Source organism: Sycon ciliatum, chromosome 6 (assembly GCF_964019385.1).
Source record: "Sycon ciliatum chromosome 6, ocSycCili1.1, whole genome shotgun sequence".
Classification (NCBI taxonomy): Eukaryota; Metazoa; Porifera; class Calcarea; order Leucosolenida; family Sycettidae; genus Sycon; species Sycon ciliatum.
This window is the reverse complement of record NC_088648.1, coordinates 7234696-7261558: the sequence shown is the minus strand read 5'-3', so window position 1 is coordinate 7261558 and position 26863 is coordinate 7234696. Positions and strand designations below refer to the sequence as shown.

At 45.2% G+C, this 26863-nt stretch overlaps 1 protein-coding gene across 2 annotated transcripts in view; it reads left to right on the top strand.

Annotated features, from left to right (window-relative positions):
- LOC135819258 (uncharacterized) overlaps positions 1-26863 on the top strand; it is a 36070-nt gene that overhangs the window by 5560 nt on the left and 3647 nt on the right. For both annotated transcript variants that reach the window (XM_065332433.1, XM_065332432.1), the window contains 14 exons: positions 1555-1659; positions 5601-5705; positions 6941-7042; positions 11351-11449; positions 16587-16661; positions 18320-18517; positions 19365-19590; positions 19981-20273; positions 20539-20742; positions 22151-23305; positions 23861-23942; positions 25403-25469; positions 26047-26132; positions 26285-26863. The exon at positions 26285-26863 is cut by the window's right edge and continues 213 nt beyond it. In XM_065332433.1, coding sequence (XP_065188505.1) covers positions 1555-1659; positions 5601-5705; positions 6941-7042; positions 11351-11449; positions 16587-16661; positions 18320-18517; positions 19365-19590; positions 19981-20273; positions 20539-20742; positions 22151-23305; positions 23861-23942; positions 25403-25469; positions 26047-26132; positions 26285-26863 — 3376 coding nt within the window. The remainder of the gene's footprint in view (positions 1-1554; positions 1660-5600; positions 5706-6940; positions 7043-11350; positions 11450-16586; positions 16662-18319; positions 18518-19364; positions 19591-19980; positions 20274-20538; positions 20743-22150; positions 23306-23860; positions 23943-25402; positions 25470-26046; positions 26133-26284) is intronic.

The window sequence follows — 26863 nt, the reverse complement described above, 5'->3', positions numbered from 1 at the left end:
TTCTGTCGTCACTCGTCGTTCCATGTTGTCGGCCCCGCAAGCGGGCACTTGACCATAATGGCAGTGTTTACCAGGACCAGGACAAGGTGTGTGTGTGTGTGTGCGTGCGTGTGGTATGTGGGCGTATGTGTGTTTGTATGTTTGTGTGTGTGTGTGCATGCGTGCACGCATTTGTGAATATGTGCATGCGTTCGTGTGTGTGACAGCTGCCTATAGCGAGATCATGGATGGATCTATAGCCATCAGACTCCACTGCGTGTTGTTATAATGTTGTGCCTGTCGTCTGTGTTGGTGTCAGCTTCAATAAACACTTCTTAGTCTTTAACTCGGGTACTGAGGCAATAAAATTAATATAATTGAAATAGAAGAAATCACATGGAAACGAGTTATGAAGCAACTATCCACGACTGTAACAAGAGATGATAATCAGTCAGAAAGTGGGATAACAGGGCACAAAACTAACATGTTACTAAGACAGTCAACAACCTGAGACCTAGCTCTCACACACCTCCAGTGCGCAAACCGACAGACTTCCAGCTTTGAAGGTTCAAGTTTATGGTAGGACCAATGAGGGGAAGGTGAATGCAGCGAAACTGTGCATAAGGTAAGTCCCACGGCAACAAAGAATGCTGACTGTTACAGGACCATGACGAGACCAGTTAATAACATGACAATGCGCTCTAACTACAACTCGAAGCAGCAAAGCAACACAACACCCAACTTGGGTGGGTCAGCAATATCAGAGATAAAGAAAAAGGGGAAGCTTTGCGACAATGAATTGTACAAAACCGTCATTGGTCTTACCATAACCTTTTAAAAATCCTTCCAAGCTGGAAGGCTGTTGGTTTGCGCACTGGAGGTGTGTGAGAGCTAGGTCTCAGGTTGTTGACTGTCACAGTAACATGTCAGTTTTGTGCCCTGGTATCGCACTTTCTGACTGATTATCATCTCTTGTAACAGTCGTGGATAGTTGCTTTGTTGACTCGTTTCCATGTGATTTCTCCTATCTTTCTTAGTCTTTGTTCACAATATACATACATACGTACCAGTGGACTACTTTTGGACGTTTTTTATTATTTTCTTGTGTAATCAATGGTACCAGTGAATCCTTTATCAGACCCACTCTGATTTAGCAGTCCAGACTATGTGGGATCATCTCCAAAACCACCCAGGGTCCAGACATTCACCTTGGTGTGAAAAGTGGTCGTTTCCATAGCTACTTAAGTAATCTTGCAATATCATAATTATTGGATTTTCCCTCTCCCCTTTTCGGGAGACCCAAGTGACCAGCAACTGTTGTTGTCTGTCAGAAAGAACAAGTATGTGGATATGGATGTACATCAATGTTTGAATATACATGCTTGTGTGTATTCGTGTATGTGTGCGTGCGTGTGTGTGTGCATGTGTGCGTGTGTGTGTGTGCATGTGTGTGTGTGTGTGTGAGTGTGTGCGTACGTGTGTGTGTGTGTATGTATGTATGTGTGTGTGCCCATGCCTGCGTGCGTGCGTTTGTATGTTGCTTGATTTTGTGTTCATACCATTCCTGCATACCAGGGGCAGCTGCTATTCGCGGCCTGCGATGATGGCTGCCTGGAGTGTGCCTGCATCCTTGCAGACTGGTGCGGAGAAACAGTGATCAACCAGTTGTATCGCCGTTGGGTAGGTCTGTGTGTATGTGTACTTGCATTCCTCACACTGTCCCAGGTACTAAGCACACTGCTCGGTAACTTACACTGACTGGCTTTAAATGTGAATGTCGAGGTTTTTGCATGTGTGCAAATTGTGCATGTGATTGCGTCTTTCTTGGAGGTGGGGGGGGGGGGGGGGGAGGTGTAATGTTAGGTAAGCGGGTGTAATGTTAGGTAAAAGGGGATGTAATGTTTGGTAAGGGGGGTGTAATGTTAGGTAAGGGGTGTAATGTAAGGTAAGAGGGAGATATAAAGGGGGGGGGGGGAGTGTAATGTTGTTCTCTTGCTTTATTCCAAACAACAACTAGCTCCAGAAAGCTCTGTGACATGATGCCAACAGAATGTAGTGGTGTGCGTGCATGCGTACAGGGGAAGCGGAACATGTAAATGGATAGGAGCACAAACGGTGTCGCGTGCATACATGCGTATGACAGTCCATGCATGTATATGTGAACACTAACTGACTAAGGAGGGGGGGGGGGGTAGGAGTTACATCATTTTAATAAGTTTTTTTCTAATTTATAGAAGAAAAAAGGACCAAGGAACTACACGTTTTTTTAAGTACGAGAGTCTCGTTCTGCGGCATGATTTTATGTCAGATATGAGTGAAACACAGCATTCAGGAAGTAAACATATGACTCAGTGCAAATTAGCAACTTAGCTACAGTATTGTCGGTCGTCGAAGAACTGGGTGCGAGGGGGCAGCCTCCTAGCCTAGACCGTTCTTATTATCATTTACTACAGTCTATGCACAGTTGAGTTACCATGTATACATTGGTATGCTGTATTTGGTAAAATTCTAGCTGGGAAATTCTTCGGCACTTCGTTCTTCTCCGCCCGGCAGTACTTTTGACAATAGACACCCTTAGCAAACAACGGTAACGCTATTTTTTTACGGTACTCGTACCTTGACCACCCAAATAGGGTTGAAGCTGCAGCGTAAACACGTTATGGGGGCTGATTTATCGTTGTGACCAACGGTACGTTTTTTGGCCAAATATTGCATAGTCCGTACGCATTTCACCTTGTATTGCGTATATGGTGACAAAAATGGTTGTACCGCGCGAAATAAAAGCTATTCTCGTGGCAACAGCGTACTAAAAATTGCGTGCATCTTGCTAAAGGTCGAACCGAAATCACGGTATTTTCCCCCTTACGGTAATACCGTTACAACATAACGTTTTTTGCTAAGGGTGTCTATTGCCTGATCTAAAACGCTTTTATAATATACTGACTGCTGTAGTCAGAACAGTGTGACATTCCTCAAATGCCATATCGAGTAGAATGGGTGGATGCAGGTATGTGATATCGGTGGTATCACTTTGCCCAAACAAGACTTGCAGGTCAATGTCTAGCTACGTCAGGAGTACTCTGCCTTGAAATCCCAAAGGAATTTATCATTATTTGAAACTCGGATGTTGAGCCATAAATAAATGTGGAAAGGAAAAGGACATATGGATACGTGTTAATAGTAACTCTCCGTCACTGTAACTGGATACTATATACGTTGAATGTCTCAGTACTCTTGTCAGTTTTGTGCCTATTTATTGCACTTTCTGACTGTATATAGTATCCAGTTACAGTGATGGAGAGTTACTCTTAACTCGTATCCATATGTCTTTTTCCTTTCTACATTTATCATTATGGACCTTTTAATCAAATAGCGTTTACCTTAAAAAAAATAAAAAAATAAAGCGAAGTCACTAATGGATAGTTATGTCATAGGATGATAGCCAGCTCCTGTTGACCTGCCGTATGTGAAGTAATGATGCATGTCAATCCATTACCCTTACCCTGCCTTATCCCCTATCGAGTACCTCTTTGTATGCTTCCAGCAAGGGTACTGAGTGAGTCAGTAGAGTCCCTACTTCTATTGTTCAGACAACAATGAGCAGAGCATTGCAGACATTTTCCACAAGATAAAAATTTGCTTGGGATACAGTGTACATGATCATGACCATTGTTTAGTATGACTTCAGTCAATAGGTATAATACAGTGGAACATCTTCAGTATACATACCAATCAGCAGAGATCAGATCCACAACTTGCAGGGCAAGTTCCCGCAGGCCCTTGCGATCTCAACAATGTTCTTAAAGCAGTGAACATTGCTATACCATTGAGACCAATGATGCAGCTATGCTTGTGCATATGTGCGTTTGCGCATGTGTGTGTGTGTGTGTGTGTGTGTGTGTTTGTGTGGTCTGTGTATGTGTGGGTTTGTGGGTTTGTGTGTGTATGTGTGTATGTGTGTGTGTGTGTGTGTGTGTGTGTGTGTGTGTGTGTGTGTGTGTGTGTGTGTGTGTGTGTGTGTGTGTGTGCGTGTGCCCGCTAGTCCGGTTCGTGGGCACACTTATGCCTGATTGTGCTGGGTCTGTTGCCAATGGTCTCAGCTGCTTGAAGGTGTAATGTTGTACCTGCCACCTTTGTTGGTTCCAGGGTTCATATACTTCCTCCGTAACAAAAACTTCGTGACTTTTTTTTGAAAGCTGCGCACAGCTCTGGAATTGTTCCGTTTGACTTGGAATAACACTCGTGGCATTGTCTAACCTGTTTACAAGCTATATACAGAGCTATATACAGAGAAAAAAGCAACTCAGACGAATGAGATTGTGTTTTCAGAGTCTTCGTCGCTCGTGTCATTGTCACCTGACGATACTGACTCCGCATCGCTAACAGTCGCTGCTTCCGCTCGCATTTCGTTCAGATTCTTTTCAGCTACAGTGATGATCCGACGCTGGACTTTGGCTACGTCCTCTTCATCTCCAGAGCTGTGTACGAATCGGTGTCGACTATTCAATCGTTCCAAACCGCGACCTCCATTATGCCGTGAAACGAGTCGTACAAGTACATCCACACGCTTCGCATTTTCTCGCCAGGATAATCCTCCCAGCATTCTACAATGGCTTTGAGGAGGTCCCTGCGATTCCCCTTGGCGACAAAGGAGAAGTCTGACTTGGAGTGAGGCGAAGAAAGCCAGGCCGTCAACATTCTGATCCGAAGTCTGCGCTGGTTGCACGACGACTGAAATGTTTCATCTTGCCGTGCGAGCATGACTGCCGTGGAGAATCTGTTCGGGATCAACCAAACTTACCTCGACATGAATGTGGGTTGTCGATGACAGCCTTTGGCGCGGTTCGTTGAGCAGGTTCTTGCTAAAAACACTGTTAAAAAGTCACGAAGTTTTTGTATACGGAGGAATTTTTTTCTATTTGAAGTATAGATAAGTCTCGTTATAAGATAACTTTCTCGACGGCCCAGAGATTATCTACTAACGAGGGAGGACCTGTACATACCTGTCAACCATGGACTGCTTCTGGCTAGATTAACTCTTGTGTAATCAATGGTGCTAGTTAAGCCTATATCAGATCCACTCTGATTTAGCGACCCACACTAGTTGCAAGTATTACCTTCACTGGGGGCAGGGGTAAATGCAGTTGGATCACGGGGCGGATACCCTGATGCCGTCAATGCTTTTTCTGCACCTTTTCCTCGCCCACTTACTGAGGTGTGGTGAGCCCATAAGTGGGATCATTTTCAAGTCCACCCAGAGTTTTGGGGATTTCAGGGGGTTTCGGCCGTTGGGTGGTTCAATAGCCAATTGAGTCATCTTTCCAAGATTCCTTTCGAGTCTCTCTCCCCTCTCCCGGGGAGATCCACGTGACCTGTTTTGGCAGTGAGCAACAAGTACAAGTATGTGTATATGTCTGTCTGTCTGTATGTGTGTGTATGTGTATGTGTGTGTGTGTGTTCTGCGCGTGTGTGTGTGCGTGTGTGTGTGTGTTCTGTGTGTGTGCGTGTGTTCGTACGCGTGTGCGTGTATTTGTGTGTACATGTTGTTGGGCTGGCGGTCTGTACATATGTGGTGTGTGTGGGTATACGCATGCCTACACTACCTATGTTGTTCTTACTAGGATTCATGGAGGTGCACGCCACTACATAGAGCATGTATGAAGGGTTACATCGATATTGCCAAGCACCTTGTCAAGTGTAAAGCCAAGGTAGACAAGACTGATTCGGTAAGTTGCACACCTCTCTACCTGTACATTGAAGGATGATTCAATATTGACTCATGTATTAGTCAGAGATGCCAGACTTTGCCTGTTCAGCAACCGCATTTATGCTGGTGAACCACATTGGTGTCTGTTTCAGATTGGAAACTCATAACCATAAATAAAAATTTTATTACCACAAATATCGACACCCATGGATTATTATACGATGTCCGTGACATGTACGCGCTCATTTTTGAACCGATGCTGAGATTACTTGTAGAATAGAAGACAGTGTGTGGATAGTTGGTGATGGTGAGTAAAGTACTCTGGTAGGCTGTAGGGAATGTGAACCATGTTGTCAGGAACATGGGTGAAACTTACCATCCTAGAACACCATTTCATGCAAGAAGCATGATAATCATTCTGAGGTTATGGGTGGAGAGTATGACGAGATAATTGACTGGTGCCGGTCGAGCGTAACATGGTAAATTCATTCAACCATAATGTGTATTGAGAAGTACATTTTGGAGTAGCAATGTAGCATTGTCACATGTTTCCTAGTCCAGTCAGTTTCAAACACACCTGGTCTGATATCAATGCAGACATGTAGTGTGATAGATTATGTGTACATTGCAGTTCAAAGGAGTTATGTACGTAGACTATCCATGCCTTTATTTGTGTAATAGACCATTCTCAATGTCAGAAAGTAATGGCTTTATTTGTGTAATAGACCATTCTCAATGCCAGAAAGTAATGGTTTTATTTGTGTAATAGACCATTCTCAATGCCAGAAAGTAATGGTTTTATTTGTGTAATAGACCATTCTCAATGCCAGAAAGTAATGGTTTTATTTGTGTAATAGACCATTCTTAATGCCAGAAAGTAATGGTTTTATTTGTGTAATAGACCATTCTCAATGCCAGAAAGTAATGGTTTTATTTGGTAGTAGCAAGGTACATTCCCTAAGTGCCATTTTTCCATTGCAGGATTTTTGAGTGAGTGTGTGTGTGTGTGTGTGTGTGTGTGTGCGCGGGCGTGTGTGTGTGTGTTTAGAAGCCACTGTCGTGTATCGTGAGATGCTAATGTGTTCAATTGTTTTTTCCAGACTTAGCTTAGAGGAACATTGCCAATTGAGCAATCAGAGTAGCCTACATTTAAATCCCATGACTCGCAGAAGATTGCGCATCATATTATATAAGAAACAGACTGCAGATAGATTGCATATATGAATGTCTGATCTTGTTTTTACCTGCACACAGGTTGGTGACCTTCCTGTTCATGACGCTGCTGGGAATGGACATCTGGAAGTCGTCAAGTATCTACTAGATGTCCAGCCCGACATGGTCTCCGTAGAGGACAAAGTGAGTTAAGAAATCTCTTGAACTGTAATAGTCACGAGTCTATAAGCAAAGAGTGTGCACCTTTGGCAAATCAGTGCAGGCGCGTACGCATGGGGTAGGTTCCTGTTGCCCGGAAACCCCACTAATGTGCTAAACGCACCTCTTTGCAATGATGTTTTCAATGCAGTTTAGTGAGTGCACCGGTGAGCGTGCAACACTAGTGCATATACATGTACTTCCTACGCGTCATTAAAACTGTCACTTCCCACAGCGATTTTTCCAAATTGTTTTCTACACTAGAAAGGCAAAGAAATCAGCTAGAAATTGAGGCAAAGCATTGTCAATGGACCAAGCTTTAGTTTGTGGCCTCCCGCTTCGCTGCTCTTGCAGCTAAGATGGACGTCTTCATCAGAGTTTGAGACAGACCTCTCAGCTCTCAACAATACGCTGAACAAGACGCACGTTCAAATTCAGGTCAAGAAACCTCGTTTTCAAGCGATCCATGTCTCCAGGTGGCAGGCGATGAAGACAAGCTAGCATTTTTCAAGTACACTGTAACGACCTTCCAGCGGGATAGGGTAAGCAGTTCCGCACCTTCTTTCCTTGGCAAGCGCTTCGCTGATTTTGTCGGTGTTTTCAGACCTGCTACCTTCGCAGCAACATGCGCCACAAGTACCACATTTTAGGAATTTGAGAACACTTTGTTCTTGCCATTGTCAACCTCAGCATTTCATATTCAGGAGAGATACCAGGAGTCTTACACTTACACTCGAGCTTGCAGCTTTGATAAATGCCCACGCGAACGATGTGGGACGGCACGAGCTCCAAAAAAACGATATGCGCTCTGGGGCGGACTTGTGCGAAGCGCAATGAATTTGCTTGGTGCGAAAGAGAGCTCCGACAAAGTCCGAGACCACCACGGCTTCAGTAACAAGTAGACATTGCGCAGGAAGGGTCGCACCAATGTTCGAACACAGAAAACAGAGATTCGGACTATCTGACTAAGATGAGCCAAGTCACAAACATAGCGATGTGCGAAGTGACAATTTTAATGATGCGGAGGAAGTACAGTCAACTTCGCTAATAACGACTGCGGATATAACGACAATTCGCGAATAACGACAGCATTTCCATGCCCAGAGCAAAGTCCCTTCCAACTGTAATACATATAATGAGACTTCGTGTATAACGAAACTTCGCGAATAAGGACACCTTTTTGATGCCCCGCCGAGTGTCGTTATAAACGAAGTTGACTGTATGTAGCAGCACTCAATGCTTGTAATCTTGACAATCAACGAGTCATAGTGCTAGTATAGTGTAGACCAGATAGTCGTGGCTTTTACTCGAGAGTTGCGACTCCCCGGTGTAGTCATTAGAATCATAGGCATACTCACGGCTCTGCTGTCTACCAATGTCCGTAGTTTGGCGAAGCTGGGGACCCGGTAACCTGCTAGCCACACATGCGGCAATCTATGCCATCACAGTGTGGGGTTTTGATCGTTGCGCAGTGTCATGTTGAAGGAAAAAGCACGAAAAGCATGTTCCGCAATTGCAATTTTTCGCACCGTGAGGAGCTGAGTTTTGTCTGGGACTGTAGATGGTGGCCCATGAGAAGCTATGCTGGGCTGAACCTGCATTCGAGGGGTGTTGAGCAATAGCTTAGCAGCGCGCCATAAAGCTGAAACGCTTTTACTAGTAGCGACTTGACTGATTCTGACCGTACGCTCGGCGAGGTCATTGCCCTGCGGACGTGTGGTGATGTATGCCGTACTGCTGCAGGTATACCGGTCGCACGCAGGTCTGAAGCTGCCACATCTCTCCAACGACGCTTGGGTCCATGGCGGGGCCGCGTGTTAGTGCCCTCTGCAAACAGGATCTGCTTTGGCAACCTGGTGTCGTCCATCCTTGCGAGATGACCAAGCCATCGCAGGCGATTCGCACGAATGGCCTCCTCCAGCGAGGCTGGCATGCCGCTGCGCTTCGCCAAGTCATACATACATACATACACACACACACACACACACACACACACACACACACACACACACATCAACAACCACAATCAACCCTCTCTTCTGCGGGGACAGCAGCAACAGCAAGAAGAAAAGAACACTCGGGATCCCTTGTCTGCTAGCCCACTCTTGCCAGCGCTGAAATGCTGACAAATACTTGGTCACCGTTCCCAGCGCCCTACTCGCCAGCATGACTTCTGTAATCTTCCTGGATAAGTTCATGAGTTTCTGGGTTGGCTGCGTTTGAACCGCCCTCAGCTCTAGGCATGAACACAAGATCATAATGTGAGGAGCCTGTCAGCGCGGTCGTCAGCATTAGCATTGGCTTCAGCGTCTACAGCAGCTATCAGCATCACTTGAAGAGAATTACGCGCTCATTACCAATGGGGACTCTGAGCCACCATGTTGGTCAGCAACAGCATGAGTAGCAGCATCTTCCCGCCCTGCGGGCTACGACATCGTCATTGGCATCACCAGCAACAGCATCCACCCACCTTGCGAGCAATGACATTGTCAGCGGCATCTGCCTCCTGCCTGCAGGCAACGATGTTCCCTGAACACCAACATAGGACAATGCCTCGCGCACCGTGCACTCACATGTGTTCGCGCCACACAGCCATAGCAATTGTGTCAGTACACAAATCAGCAACTGTTAATCCTCATGCACAGTCTTAAAGCCAGCATTTCTGAAAATTAATGCTTGCCCCACCCCCAGCAAGTTGTGAGGGCAGGTACCTTCGAGAAACGTGCTTTCCTTGTGGGGTAGCATTATGTGCCATGGCTGCAGAACATTTTTACGATTCTCAAAACCCTGGGTATTAGGTGGAACGGTGGTGTAAGCCACACAATTTCTGTTGACCTATCAACCATAAAAGCATCGATCTCATCACATCCCGGATTCCACCACCATGAATGCAGAAATGCTTTATCTGTTTCGTCCTCAGACTTGTGAAGCAATCTAGTGTATGGGGACCTCACAAACGCTCGATATGTTCAAAAACAGCCGAGTCATCTGTGTCAACTATTTTCGAATAATAGTTCGCGAGTCCATTTTGCTCTCTGGCCACCCATTCGGCAATCAGGCAGATTCTGTGCTTCATGCGCACCTGGAGGATTCGCATGGTTTCCCGTTGCAATCTTCCAGTTCATCATGCGGCTTGCAGCTCTTATACAGACAGCAATTATTCTATGTGTAATGACCTACCGACTCCCATGTATATCTGCAAAATACTGTTAGAATGGTTTCTGTTAGAAAACACAGCAAATAATAATTAACATTATAACTGTAGAGAATAAAACTTGATGTGCACTCATATCACAACCATAGCGACGAATAAAGTATTCCAGGACGTTCGCATTCGTGACCCAAATCTTTGTAAACAGAAAGAAAATGTCACCGCACTTACACTCCTCCATTACATTCACACTCACATACACTTGAACATGCCTGTACATTGCCACACTGCACTTGCTGAATTTCCTATCATTTCTCACCTATATAGTTTTTATTACCAGTGCAAATTGTTCCGAAGTTTGTGCAATTTTTCTTACTATTCTTGTATCGGCACAGTGAGTTGGTCAAAGACCATGATTGAGAAACGAGAGGTACCAGGTTCAAGTCCTGCTTGGAAGCGGAAGGATTTTTCCAACCATGCTGCGACCCACAGTTAATTGGGAACTCGTGGCCTGGCATAAGTAAAACATGGATGTGGCAAATGGGATTTAGGCCTTGGGCCTATGGTTGGTGGATCTGATCTATCCTCCCCCACCGTTTAGGAGCCGCATCTGACGCCTGATCATGGGGTGGTGGCGTCCCACGGAAGCGGAAAGGTGGTTCTTGACCAGGGAGTTGCACGACTCCTTGTTCTTGACCTGCCCGGTACGCGAACCCGTCGAATTCGTGTATCCTCATGTTGTTTCACTCCAAGTGTATAAATCCTATTGTAGTTTCATCATTGTCTTTCCTCACGAATTCCATTGATAATTGTGACAAGAAAATGTTCTGGAACACTTTTTTCGTCGCTATGGTTGTGATATGAATGCGCATATAGTTTTATTCATTGCATTATTAAGATTATTGTCTCCACGTCACCTTTTTACATAACTGTAGAGCACGAGAATACAGTACAATTATTGTGGATCGTTCTGGTCATAGATGGCAACATTGCTTTCAGAGATATGGGAAAGGATTGCTTGATGTTGACCGCACAGGATCCATCCATTCCACGATATGGCAATTGTCATCAATTCCAGTAGAGTACAGGTACTTGTGATATCAACATGTCGGTTTGGTTGTTGCTGCTATGGCTGTGTTTAGGATGGGAGAACTCCTCTTGGTGATGCAGTGTACTGGGTGGGAGCAGGTTGTGTACCCTACTTGCTGGAAGTCACCTGGACCAAGCTAGCATATGATGAGGTAAGAGTTGAAAAAAGTAGGTTGTGTTATGAATAGGTCTACCAGTTTTGTCTGTGAAAACATGCTCGGTTACTGTGAAAACCTTTGCTCTGGAACTACTCCCCCCCCCCCTCACCTGTACAAGTTCTTATCAGTTTGATATATATTATGATTGTTGTTCCTGAAACACGTAGCTTTACATAAGGTTGTATAACATGGACGATCTCTATGGAAGCCGGTTGGAATATGATGAAAGAGTACTTTCTGCAGATTAAATGCGTTAGAAAAGATTAGAGGGTACCTCACTTCAAACTCTCCAACTACGGTCTCTTCGCTGCATATGTTCACTTCACTTCCAAAAAAAACAAATAACATTAGATATAAATTGAATGCACCAAATTTTCGGGCATGGCCCATCTTCAGGGTGAAAAAGAAAACCATTCAACTAAAGCTAACAAAAACTGAAACGAGTATATATGCTGCGTGGTGCGGTAGTGCTGGAAATCTTTGTATGTGTGAAGGGTAGCAGCAATGGTGAAGTGTGTTGGTAGAAAGGGAAGGAGCAAAAGAGACCAGTGGAGAGCTGTGTCTGTAAGTGTGAATATGTGTTAGTGCGATGTGAAGGGAAAGCACGAGAAGTGTGGTTACCAGCAGCAATGGTGAAGTGTGTTGGTAGAAAGTGAAGGAGCCAAGTGGAGAGCTGTGTCTGTAAGTGTGAATATGTGTTAGTGACATGGAGAATAGAATGCAAAGCATCAATGTAGTTGGGTCCATGGGTGTGAAGACAAAGATGACGACAACTATTTGCTAAGCACTATATAACCATATAACCAGCTAGCACACATAAACATCAAATATCAAATATTATCATAATATATTCGCAACATCACAGTCTACCACAATTTACAACACCAGCATCTAACACAATAATTTCACACTGTGTCCAGCAGTCTCCAGCCACGATCCCTGTTAACACTTGGGCGTTTATCACGAATGAACATTGCTTCACGTATACGACGATTCACAAGGGACGACTGCTTGGCGAGAATTGATGCGTTGGTGATGGGTGTAGATGTGATTGCTTGTTGTGGGTGGTGTTCTGCATAGTGTTCTCCCCATGGCGTCTCCAGCGCTTGCGCTTTGGCCTCTCTGCAATGCTCCTCACATCTCTTCCTTGCAGTTCGCTCGGTCTCGCCAACGTACTCCTGGGCGCAAAGTGCACATAACATCGAGTAGATAACATCCTGAGACAAACATTGACCACTCTCCATACCAGCATCACATGCACGACATTCAACTGGTCGCCCCCTCCCTCTTCTCTTCTTATACACTTCCTTCGGGCATTCAGGACGGGACAATGATGACGATACCAACATTTTTTTTGGAAGTGAAGTGAACATATGCAGCGAAGAGACCGTAGTTGGAGAGTTTGAAGTGAGGTACCCTATAATGTGTGAATGGCTGCAATGGAGTCTGCGAGTGCTTAGAAAAGTTTATCCTGTTGGTCCAGATCGCACTCTCCCCTGGGAATTGGTGAAATGTAGTGTGTCGTTGTCTAAGAGTAGGTGTTCTGTCAAATTCCTTACAGCCTGTCGACATAATGGTGTTATTCCTGGATGTATTAGGAACTGTTCGAAGGCTACGCATCTTTTTGGAGCCACCATTGCCAAACAAGAGACCCGTTTCCAGCAACTAGTTCTGAATCAAATCATAAAGGACAAGTTCACCTGCATAAGACGACTCAAAGACAGGCAAGCATCTCTGCGATGGGAAGTCCACAGGAGGATGTTGCCAGGCAAAGCGACATGGGTGACAGGCCATTGCAGTCAAATGAGCGAGTGTGTACGGGAGGACGAGACGAGGCGACTGAGAAGGAAGTTGGACTGTTTGGTGAGGAGTAGGGAGGCATTGGCGGAGCAGGCCCCAGCTATGGACGCCCAGAATCGGAGAAATAGAGTTGTGATTGAGGAAGCGGTGGAGAGCGAGGTGCCAGAGGTAGCGAGAAAGGTGATGGAGCTCGGACCAAAGTTTATTCCTGGCAGACGCGTGACGAAGTCAACAGTACAGCAGGCGGAGGTGGGTGTGGAGAGACTGGCGTTCGGTCTGAGGTGGAAAGAAGAGGCGGAGAAAAACCGGACGCAAGCAGCTTCTCATCAGACGGTTACGGGGAGGCCCGTGCGACATCTAGACAATGACACGAGACTGAGAAAGATTGCAACCACGACCAAGCAAGCGCCAAGCATGGATGATGAGAAGGAAAACGGATTAAGGAGACTGAAGGGAAACATCATGAGACTGTACAAGAGAGAGGCCGACATCAATACCTCCAATAACGGACGTCAACTAACGAGAAGGGAGAAGGAGGCCCTCTCCACCTTACGGAGGAATGAAGGAATCGTGGTTAAGCCATCTGACAAGAGTAAGGGATTTGTAGTGATGTCTCGTGACAGTTATGTACAGAAAGCGAATGTCATGTTGGAGTGTCGGGATAGTTATGAGCGCTGTGACGTGAAGGTAGAAGACCTTGACAAACACACACGCAAGAAAGTCGCTGAGATCACCCAACACAAGCTACCACAACCACTCGCCAAAGCCATTCTCCCACATAACTCACGACTGAGCCAATTCTACGGTCTACCCAAAGACCACAAGCCAGGTCTTCCGCTGCGCCCAGTTGTGTCTACGAGCGGTTCGTCAATGGATAATGTCTCCTTGTTACTGGAACGTATCCTTAATCAGTTGTTGAAGTTCGTTCCAGCACATTTGACCAGTACAAAGGAGTGTATTGACGTGTTGAGTGATGTTGGTGTTCTTCCCGATGATTGTATCATTGCCTCACTGGATGTTGTCTCGTTGTATTCTAACATACCAGTTGTCGAGAGCATTGATGTCGTCATGGAGTTCTTGGAGTTGCATCGGAAGGAAGTAGATATGTTTCACCTGTCACTGTCGGATGTTCGGGAGCTCCTGTCAGTCGTGTTATCGTCCAACTACTTCGAATTTGACGGTGTCCAGTACCGGCAGCGGAAAGGCCTGGCAATGGGCAACCATCTCGCACCCCAAATGGCAATCATTTTCATGTCGAAGCTCGAGTCGGAGGCGATGGCTATGTTTCCGTGGAAGCCTCGCTTGTATCGTCGCTACATCGATGATTGTCTGGTAGTATGGTGTCATGGTCTTGTCAAGTTGATGGAGTTCGTGCAGTACTTGAGCAGCAGACACGCAGACATACGCTTCACAGTAGAACACACCCAGCAGAATGTCTCGCACACAGTCAGCTACCTCGACTTGTCTATCTCTGTGGCGAGTGGTGTTGTGCAGTGGGAGTTGTTCGTTAAGCCCAGTCATAGTGGTGTCCATCTATCGTACGAGTCTTCATTGCCATTGGGGGTGAAGCGTTCGGTTGCCCAGGAGCAGTTTCGGCGCGCAAATAGCAACGCGTCAACAGACAGGGGGAGGGAGCGGTGAGAGAAGAAGATCGAGACATTACTACGAGACAACGACTACCCACAACACGCTATTCAAGCAGCCAAGCACCATGCAAGCACACCAAGACCATCATCCACCAGACAACGACAACAATCGTACACATCCATCATCAAACTGCCCTTCGTCAATGATCGTTTGGCACGTGATGTTCGTCGTACGGTGAGGTCTTTCAGTAAGGATGTGCGTGTGGTGTTCCAGTCCGGTCGGTCATTAAGGGACATGTTGGTATCGTCATCATTGTCCCGTCCTGAATGCCCGAAGGAAGTGTATAAGAAGAGAAGAGGGAGGGGGCGACCAGTTGAATGTCGTGCATGTGATGCTGGTATGGAGAGTGGTCAATGTTTGTCTCAGGATGTTATCTACTCGATGTTATGTGCACTTTGCGCCCAGGAGTACGTTGGCGAGACCGAGCGAACTGCAAGGAAGAGATTTGAGGAGCATTGCAGAGAGGCCAAAGCGCAAGCGCTGGAGACGCCATGGGGAGAACACTATGCAGAACACCACCCACAACAAGCAATCACATCTACACCCATCACCAACGCATCAATTCTCGCCAAGCAGTCGTCCCTTGTGAATCGTCGTATACGTGAAGCAATGTTCATTCGTGATAAACGCCCAAGTGTTAACAGGGATCGTGGCTGGAGACTGCTGGACACAGTGTGAAATTATTGTGTTAGATGCTGGTGTTGTAAATTGTGGTAGACTGTGATGTTGCAAATATATTATGATAATATTTAATATTTGATGTTTATGTGTGCTAGCTGGTTATATGGTTATATAGTGCTTAGCAAATAGTTGTCGTCATCTTTGTCTTCACACCCATGGACCCAACTACATTGATGCTTTGCATTCTATTCTCCATGTCACTAACACATATTCACACTTACAGACACAGCTCTCCACTTGGCTCCTTCACTTTCTACCAACACACTTCACCATTGCTGCTGGTAACCACACTTCTCGTGCTTTCCCTTCACATCGCACTAACACATATTCACACTTACAGACACAGCTCTCCACTGGTCTCTTTCGCTCCTTCCCTTTCTACCAACACACTTCACCATTGCTGCTACCCTTCACACATACAACGATTTCCAGCACTACCGCACCACGCAGCATATATACTCGTTTCAGTTTTTGTTAGCTTTAGTTGAATGGTTTTCTTTTTCACCCTGAAGATGGGCCATGCCCGAAAATTTGGTGCATTCAATTTATATCTAATATTATTTGTTTTTTTTGGAAGTGAAGTGAACATATGCAGCGAAGAGACCGTAGTTGGAGAGTTTGAAGTGAGGTACCCTATAATGTGTGAATGGCTGCAATGGAGTCTGCGAGTGCTTAGAAAAGAAAAGATTAGCATGCGTTTTTCTCTAGTCTATTTCGTCACTGTCTACTTCAAGGTGTGTTGAGTGACATCATCGTGTATAGTGCATCTCTGTTTACCCTTCACTTTAGTCAACTTCTTTTGAGCATGATGTTAAGTATTGAGCAGTGACAGAATGTTCTATCATTACTTACTGTGTACCTGTGCTATATACGGTGTAAGAAGTAAAATGGCGGGTGTTTTTCTGTGGCATTTTGGATATGTGATGGTTATTGTGATTAGTGAAATTGATGACACTGAAGAGTGTATCGCTATACCAATTTTGGTTCTATGTTTCCAATCCAGGCAAAGGAGATTGTGGAGGAAGCCAGAAAGATAGCTCAAACCTACGGAAAAACGCAAGCATTGGACTTGATTAAGGTGAAACATGTCGTTAAAATTATAGGATTACTAACTCTTTGCTTGTGGATGACAGGAATGAATAATTGGTACGAGTTGGGAGTAATGACCTACCGATGTAACCAGATCAAATAGAAATACAGTTAGAAGCTGTGACAATGCACAAGACTGACAAGATTCTGAGACATTCAACACTCTGACACCTAGGTCCAACATATCTCCAAAGCGAAAAGCCAATAACGTTCCAAGGTGGAAAGCTCAGGTTAGGGAAGGCCAATGAGGAGACGTTCAGCGCAAACAGCATGATAACAAGTAATAGTTACATCTCACATGCTAACGGCGGGGTTGTGGGGGTGGGTAGGGTAGGTGTGGTGGTGGGTGGCGGGCGGTTGGAGTAGCATTGATCCTTATTGGAGACAGGAGAGAACAGGAGAAGCCCAAGATTGCGTTACATCAACACGCACAATTCGAGTAGGGAACGAGAGGGAGGATGAGAGAGAAGGAACGAAAAGCAGTGAAAGAACGAAAAGCAGTGAAAGAACGAAAAGCAGTGAAAGAACGAAAAGCAGTGAAAGAATGAAAAGCAGTGAAGAGGTAATGCAAGTGAGGGTGAAAGAGAGAAAAAGAATGGGAGAGGTCTTTCTAGATTTTTTGATGAATTCACTCAAAAACATTGCAATGATGAAGTGAATGATGGACAGAGAGCTGGCAAGATCACTATCAATGTCCCTGTTGATCGTCATTCGGGTCTCCAGGCAACAATTGACAGCCATGTATTGATAGAACCCGCAACTCACTCAGGGATAACCCTATAATTGTATTGTCACAGCAATGGGATACCTGGTCGGAGCTGATTGCTCACAATCACCAGCAGTGGTAGGCACTGAAATTGGCTATTGAAATGTTCTGGCTAAGAGCAGATGATCCAAGAGTAACAACAGAGGTCACGGGGAAGAGTAGATCAGGATCGCAAGGGACGACAGAGTCACTATACAATGACAAGATATATGGGGTGCAATGAGTGTCGAATGTCACCATTTGGTGGAAGCCAAAACTGGAGACATATTTCTCTTCTAGTACTGTCGGTGTTGTAGCAAGCAGAGCAGTCAGATTAGTGATCATTCATTTCTGCTGCGGGCACCGACACAGAATGTGGATAGCTAATGTGGGAAATTCTCCTCTAAAATCTCATTGAATTCCTGGACAGACTGTGTTGAGTTGTGTGTGATTATGGTGATTGACACTATACGAGTGTGCTCCCTGAGCCTACTATGGACTCGTACATCAATTGCCCTAATAATTGGGTTGAAATACTGGTTACATTGAACAACCTGACAGCAACTAGCCTACTGTCAGATGTAAGATGGTGTCTAGTGTCTAGTGTACATGTATGTCCAGCTGTGTGGATATACTGTAATATCTACAGTTGCGCTCTGTGAAATTCGACCCGTGTCCATATTTGGCAATCTCAACTTGCACGACCCTGGGTGTCCTGGAAATGGCACGAATGCAGCTGCATGTAAATATCCGCAATACTACTTGTATAATCACAACTGATCGAGGGCGCCGCCGGCTTTGCAATTTTGGTTGAATTTCACCGAGCAACACTGTAGTTCTAAACAGTGTTCAACTTACATACTTTGGGTATTGTTGTTGTGTACTGCATTTGTATGCTCCAGACCAGCTTGATACGTGAAGAGTTTGGTGTTGAGGGTTACACTGATCCTACTGAACTGATTGCCAACGTGTGTGGAGTAGAAGGTTCAGGAAAATCTACCTTCATTGCATCCTTCACAGCAGAAGGTTTCTTCAATAAACGGCTACGCAAGGAGAATCAACCGGACACGAAGGCAAAAGATTTAGCATCCCGAACAAAGGTGAGTTGAAAGCGATTCAAAAAAGTAGAATGCACAAAGTGCTACCTATTGAAATTTGGATGAATGCATTGTTAGTCCAAATCGTTAGTGGTCAGTTTTGTTTCATTCTATATAAACACAAATCAACATGAACGGGAAAGTGCAGAATGTAGGTATGATGAACCCTACAGGACCAAACTGTCAAAAAACCACGCTAAGCCAGTCACAAGGAGAAAGAGAGGTAAACAGAGCCGGGAAGAGTGACTGGTGAAATGTTCATGCTGGTGTCTGCAAGTGTTGTGTGGTCTTATCTGGTCACAAGACAAATCTACCAGTACTAAGAAATGACAGACCAAATGAAGATTGCATCAGCAATCTACAAATTACCCCCCAGACAATTGTGAATATATAACTGATAAAGTCATCGTGGAATGAGATATACATGACTAAAGGTACTGTGATTATCGGTTGCCGATTGGTTGTATTTCTATCAATAAATGACTCTACTGCTATGTATGTTATATACACATAGTATTACTACCAGAAATACCGTACTGGCGCGATTAGAGCCCTCTCAGGAATAGTGCCGCCAAGTTTGGTTTTCTTTTGCTAATTTAATTGTCCATGTCACCTTCCTGGTGGTTTCAGGATCAAAATCGTAGATCTTGTTGCTGTTTCTGCTGAGTCATGATAGTTTACAGGAAACATTAGGGTTGGTTTTTTGCCTTCTTTGCACGCGAGTACGGTATACTGTTGCGTAAGTACGGTATACTGTTGCTGTAGAACAGTGGGATTGTGGTGAGCTGGGTATGATTCATACAATGTTCTCTTGCTCATTAATTTTGTTTTATCTGTTCCATAATTATAGGGAATTGAAGAAACCATTTACAACCAATCGCAGGTGAAGGTGCATTTTCGCGACTTTGCTGGTCAAGAACATTATACCGAGTCACATGACATATTCACGGTTGCCATGACAGCACCATCTGTTGCCGCAATAGTGGTGGACGGCACAGAGTGTGTTGATGAGATCACACAGACTGTCGGTGCAACTGCCGCCAATATAGTTTGTCGCCTGTCTGCACCTGATCATGGTAAGTGGATAGCAATGGATAATTTTCTTGCCTGTCACGTGATCCATTCAGCCAATCTTGAATACTGCAACTAGATCCCTGCCAGCAGCCACAAAGTTAATATGAAAGGCACAAACTCTTCGAGTGTCCTGTTCAATCACAGGGTTTCTCAGTAGAAAACATGCCAAAAACGACAAACAGTTGATCATCAGTCTGCTCTGGTGCCCATATCATTCAAACTAGTTATTACAAGACATGAACTTAGGATGAAGAGACTTACTAACTTCTCCATTCTGGCATACAAGAAAGAAAAGGGAATACTTTGCTTTCTTGGATTGACTAATTGTGTATTCATGGACTGGTATTCCTTGTCATTAGCAATTGCATCACTTTGTCTTCTTGCATTATCAGGTTCTCTACCGACTGTGCAACAAGAACAAGAACAGCAGCAGCAGCACCACCACCACCAGGAAGATCTGCAACAGGCGGAGAAACTTGATGTCATCGCAATTGCCACACGAGCTGACCAGCTAACACCAGAAAAGCGCATTGAAGTGGAGAAGGCCATAAGGAGGGGAATGAAATCATTCTCTCAGCGCTTGGATCTCTCCATTGTGAGAGTAGTGGACGCTAGAAAGTCCAACAGTTCCAGCATGAATGATCTAAGAAGTGAATTCATGCACTTGATCAATCGAGTGTTGGCGGTAAGATTTCTTATTTCCCAATTTTGATCATTTTTCTCTGCCCTGAGTGTTACTCGAGTAGCTGGTCGAGCAGCCAATCCACCTCCCCCCCCCCCCCAACCTTGCCCATTTCCCGTTCCTCCTCTGGCTGTTGTGAGTCAATCAATTGTAAAGTCAAGTGGGGGGAAAAGCGCGAACTCCCTAATAGCAAGCAAACTCTTTCCTATTAAAGTATTGCCAAAGTCGCTGCTGCCTCTATTTCGTACTATTTCAACTTTGTCTGCAGAAGTCCCCAAAGCAACCGCGTTTGCTGCAGAAGGCTCGGAAGCATTTGGATGAGGTTCAGGCATCGATGCCCAATCCATACTGTTCAAGAGCCGAGTTCGTTGCGGCATTCAAGAAGGCAATCCAAGGAACCAAAGAGGCACTGCCGAAACGACTCACTGAGCAGATCGACAGCTTTGTACGCGTCCTGACTGCTTACGGATATGTAAGAGCAATGCATGTATAGCAATGTTGACATGTGATGTTGAATTTCTGTGTGTTCATTTAGTATGGTACACAGAAATGATCGAGGTTTGAATTTGAATTTCCTTGTTCACATGGAGGTTTGCTATTCTCAAAGCCCATTATGACTTCAAGGTTTTGAAACTTTGCCGGCTGGGTGCCCTTATGACCTGTACCATGTGTTACATTCTAGATTTCGCTAATGTCTTCGCCCAACTCCGATGAGTTGACAAACATGTCACCCTGCCAATTTGGTTTGTGTTTCTCCGAGAACCTCATGAACCATACACACGCACGCACGCACGCACGCACACACACACACACACACAAAACCCCCATGGTGCTCTAGCTAATGAAGCTCGATTGAGGAGATTGTTGCCTTCTGGAAAGAGAGAACTTGTAGTTGTTTGTGTATGATGAGTAAGAACTAGAGACATCATGTTGAGAAACTATATGCCCACATAAGAAAAAATTGGCAGTTTGCCAAGAATTGATGGAAAATACTGAAGTCCACTGCAAAATGTAACCCAAAACTGGTTTCTGTATGCACACCAATAGGCCGTTAGGTTGTATATTTGAGCTTTATACAATAGATATTGGGAGTCAAAATTTAACTTCAGTTGTCCCTCTCTAATCCGCCACCTTTTGCAGCAGCATTTTCTGCTGGATAAACAAGCGTGCTGGATTATAAAATCCTGCTCTCCAACCCGGCCCACCTACAAACATGGTTGTGTTAAAAGTCAAAACACAGAGATTTCTGTGTCAATCTAATTACTTTGTGGAATGCATGTCTATACAATGCATAGGATAGTTGCAAGGGTATGTTACATGTGTAGAATGCTACATGATAAGTTAGTTCATGCATGTCATGCACTCACCAAACTAACATAGATGTGCACGGGTAAGGTATGCGATGTACAACTGTCGGAGTATAAAATCGAAATAATTATGTACAGTTGGAGCGATTTGTTGCAGAAAATCGCTACGGGAGCCGCAATTCAAGTGCCGGATTAAAGCGTCAAAACTGAACTGAAAAATCCGTTTCGCCGGAAAATGGGCTGGTTTGCAAGAGTTTTTGATAAACCAGTTCCGGATAAGAGAGGGAAATAGACGTTTCTTTGCACTTGATGTACATTTCTGTTGTGTTTATGTGTACGTGTGTGTGTGTATGTGGGTGTGTGTGTTGTGTGTTTGTGTGTGTGTGTGTGTGTGTGTGGATGTGTGAGTGTGTGTGTGTGTGTGTGTGTGTGTGTGTGTGTATGTGTGTGTGTGTGTATGTGTGTGTGTGTGTGTGTGTGTGTGTGTGTGTGTGTGTGTGTGTGTGTGTGTGTGTGTGTGTGTGTGTGTGTGTGTGTGTGTGTGCATGTGGTATGCCTTTGATACTGCTAAAGGTCATCACATTCCCAGAGCTGAATGATCTGGTGGTTCATCAGCCTCGCTGGCTCCTGCAGGACGTGATCGGGTTTATGTACTCGTCCAACGTCTTCCCCCACCGCCCTGATGGCATTGCCAGGGAATACAAGATGAGTGAAGAGGAGTTCGTCCGTTCACTGACTTCATTCGCCAAAGTCGGAGAAAAAGCTCCGCTCTGCGTGCGTATGGTTCTACAGCTCGGCTTGTCCATCCGCTATCAGAAGGATATCCTTGCTCTCTCCCTGTTTCCCGAGTGCACACAGCCATTGAAGGTGCACAGAGCCTTCATGACCTCACAAGTGATGGTAGGTTCTGTGTATACCTGCAATGGCTGTGTGCCATTCTCATCTGGTCTCATTGTTCAATGCCAAGCACGTGTATACGACTACTCCGCCTGCTTTTTCTCCAGTACTGATCCCATGTTCTTCAAGAACACCATCATTGTCCACCCGCATCCGCACACAACAGCGCTGATTGTGTTTTCGTCCGACCGTCAGCGCTGTTGTATTGCAGTGACGTCCAGTCGCGGTACGAACCTGCAAGTGGTTCACCACGTCCACTGGTTATTTCTAGCTCTCTTCCTTGACCTACTAAAGAGATACAGTCGTGGTACTTCGGTAGAGCGCACTGTCCTCAGCCTGAGCAGCATGCGTCAGCTTATCAAGCAATCGGCTTCACCAGCTGCCATCTGTCCAGTGGTTGCTTCCTACCCGTCCGAAGCCGTCATTCTTGCCGCAAGCAGTGTGCAAAGCAAAGATGTCAAGGACGCCAGCGGTGTGTTCGTTGACTCGGTGCAGGATCTTCATCACGTTCCTGCCACGCATGTCAGTATGCTTCCTGCCACATGTACTGATCGCCTGGAGAGTCTGCGAGATTCTTCATTCTTGCGCGATCTCCAATCAAGCGTAGATGTGAGTGAGAGGGAAATCAGCCGACTTGGTGGCCCCCAATCAGTGTCGCCCGCTGGACCCAGTGGGCTGAATGCCTCGCTGGTGTTGTTGGCATGGTGCCGACAATCTCATCGTCACACATCTACTGTGCTATACAGCAGGTTAGCTCAGCACTGCTTTTCTTCGCCATTCTCCATTTTCTACCGAGAGATCTGCAGGATGCTGGTGGAGAATGAGAACATGGTGAGCGGAATAAGAATTTTTTAAAGTTTTCAGTAACTATGAATCTCTGCTGTCAATATTCATAAACAAAATTACAAATTTGCTTGAATGAGAACGGTGCGTGTTTTGTTTGATCATATCAAAATTGAATATCATGAACTTGTAGTTTGTAATCTTCTCCTTATGAAGCAAGAAGTTTTAGATGATATCAGTCATTCGCAACAATGCATTTAAGATAATATCTGTTTTCACTTGGTACAATTTCTATAACTAGATTTCACTTGGTAAAATGTCCAGAACAACCTTGGCTAGACTACAAAATAATTTTAGTTTTCTAGCCTCTCAAGGAACCTAAGTTATGCAAAGCTAAGTGTGTGCGTATGTGTGTGTGTGTGTATGCGTGTGTGAATGTGTGTGTGTGTGCGTGCGCGCGCGCGTGGGTGTGTATGAGTTTGCATGTTTGTGTGTGCATTTGCATACATGTGTGTGTACATGTGTGTGTGTACATGTGTGTGTGTACATGCGTATGTGGGTGTGTTGGTGTATATGTATGTGCACGTGTGTATTCTCATGAAGCTGATGGAAGCATTCCCGGACATCATCACCTATGAACAGCGGCAGTTGAAGGAGCAAGAACGTCTTCGTTGCCAGGCCGACAGTGAGTACATTGTGCATTTCCGCTATCAGGAAGCCTGTACTATAAGCTCTGTGCCCACCAAATCCAGACAATATCCATCTCCATTCTTTTTTAAACCAATTTAGCTCCAAAATCTGATATTAAACCGGCCTGAGGAGTATAATTGTTTGCTATGCTCCACATTTAGCTTGAAAACTACATAAAGACTATTAGGATTAAAAGCATACAGTACTAATTGGAAAAGCAGTCAATGCGTAAAATACGCAGCAAACCTTAAATTTCAGGAGCTTTAACCATTTCCCATTGTCAAAATCTGAATGTAATGATGGTTTTCTGTATTGATTTATTTGTTTGTTAGAAACAATGGAGAATACTTGCACTCATGTTTATACACAGTCTACAGTCTATTGTGATAATAGAGAGGTTCCACACTACGTAAAGTTGAGCAACTTTACGTTAGTGGGTGGGAAAAACCCGTGAATTCGCGAGTTTGCACTCCACTTACGGGAAGTTGTCTACGGAGAGTACGTAGATAGGGCTCTGATAACGTAGCTGGTCCGTAAGTGGATTGGGATACAAATTTATGACTCTCTACCCATGTCGATCTGGTCGTACACTGCCGCGTTCGGAGTTGCACAGGGCAGCTACGTGATTTGAAAACTCTGTATGGCGGAACCCAGATGCGCATGCAGTTTACGTAACACTTTCCATAGATCGACTACGTTTTTACTAACGTAATTACGTTATGCGGAACCTCTCTAATATCAGCGTTCCTGGTCTATAGAAAATATACTTGTAAAAAAGACCAAGGAACTACAAGTTTGGACTCGGATGAAGAGCCAGGGATAAATTTATAGGAAAGAAGAATGGACCAATCGACTCAGTGTCGTGCAATATTATGGCATGAGCTGATTGTTTAGTAACTGCCAGTGGTGTTAGTGGAGATTATGGCATAACTTGTACTACTGTACCAGTTGATTGATCTGTTGATTGTTTTCTTTACTATGAACTACAAATTACGCCATAATGTCCACTAACACCACTAGTTACTAAACAATCAGCTCATGCAAAAACAATTGAAAGACACTGACCGACTGTACTGACGTTCTACAACTAACGGGCTAACATTGTTTAGCAACTGGTGGTATTAGTGGACATTATCGCGCAACTTGTAGTTCCTTGGTCCTCTATATTTTCTTTAAATTAATCCTTGGCTCTCCATCCGAGTCCGTTCCTGTTCTAGTCTTTGTTTTCCACACTTCCAGTGTTTGTCTTGCATACAAACTCTTTGTACTTAATTATTATCATTATTATTTCTCACGGTGGCCGTTGGCCAATCAGAGAGATGCAATTAATAATGGTGATTAGATGAGGCTATGGGGTAACATTAGTTGAAAATATGGTCATACTGATAGTTGAAAAGTTGATCGCTAGGGAGTGTACAGGGTATGTGTTATGTTTGTCTATATGTCCTCTAACAGATGTTCCATTGGCGGATGATTGGTTCTCGACTGCACCCAATACGTCATTCCTGGGCCAGAATCCCTGGTGAGTATAACATTCCTCTCAAGTTGGTTTCATTTCTCATTGTAATGAATGGATGTTAGTAGAAATTCCTCTTAAGAACTCCACTGTACTCGGCAGTACCTATGAAGTGCACATTGTATTCTGCAATCACATCTGTTACTATGGTTAATAACCAGACATTGGAAAGTATGTATTTATGACAATGGTTTTCATCTCTACTTCTGTATGTGTGTGTGTGTGTGTGTGCCTGTGTGCCTGTGTGTGCCTGTGCGTGTGTGTTTTGTGTGTGTGTGTGTATGTGTGTGTGTGTGTGTGTGTGTGTGTGTGTGTGTGTGTGCGTGCGCGCGGGTGTGTGCATGTGTGGGTGGGTGGGTGTGTTGGTGGGTGGGTGTTTATGTTTGTGCGTGTATGTGTGTGTGTGTTTAAATTTGCCTGTGTGTGCCTGTGTGTGTATGTGTGTGTGTGTGTGTGTGTGTGTGTGCGTGCGCGTTGGTGCAAGCGAGCCTGCGCATCTGAATGTGTGTGTGTATGGTGTTATCGCTATGCGGGTATGCGTGTTTCTGTGTCTATGTATTTGATGTGTTGTTTTGATTTACAGCGTGGGAATGCTACGATCTCACCTCCATGCAATGCGTGTTACGGATAAGCTGATCGTGGACTCCGATCACTACACTCTGGTCCAGGGTGAGTCCGTTTTACTTCACAATCTCTGCTATTTCATATTCATGATGATCACTTGCCTAGACAGAACTTCCTGCGATTTACAACACGTTTTAAGAAATCTTTCTACGACTTTTATGCATATTTATTCCCTTTATCTTTGTTTGTCTTAACAGAAGCTGAGGTAGCAGCAGAGTTGCTCACATCAACAGTAGCACCAGTAGCAGTAGCAGTAGCACCGGCACCAGCAGCAGCAGCAACAGCAGCAGCACCAGCAACAGCAGCAGCACCAGCAGCACCGGCAGCAGCAACAGCAGCAGCACCACCAGCACCAGCAGCAACAGTACCAGCAGCAGCAGCAACAGCAGCACCAGCAGCAACAGCAGCACCAGCAGCAACAACAGCAGCACCACCAGCAGCAGCGCCAGCACCAGCAGCAGCACCAGCAGCAGCAGCAGCACCGGCACCAGCACAAGCAGCAACAGCAGCAGCACCACCAGCAGCAGCACCACCAGCACCAGCAGCAGCAGTACCAGCACCAGCAGCAACAGCAGCACCAGCAGCAGCAACAGCAGCAGCAGCAGTACCAGCACCAGCAGCAACAGCAGCACCAGCAGCAGCAACAGCAGCACCAGCAGCAGCAACAGCAGCACCACCACCAGCAGCGCCAGCACCAGCAGCAGCAGCAGCAGCACCGGCACCAGCACAAGCAGCAACAGCAGCAGCACCAGTAGGAGCAGCAGCAGCACCACCAG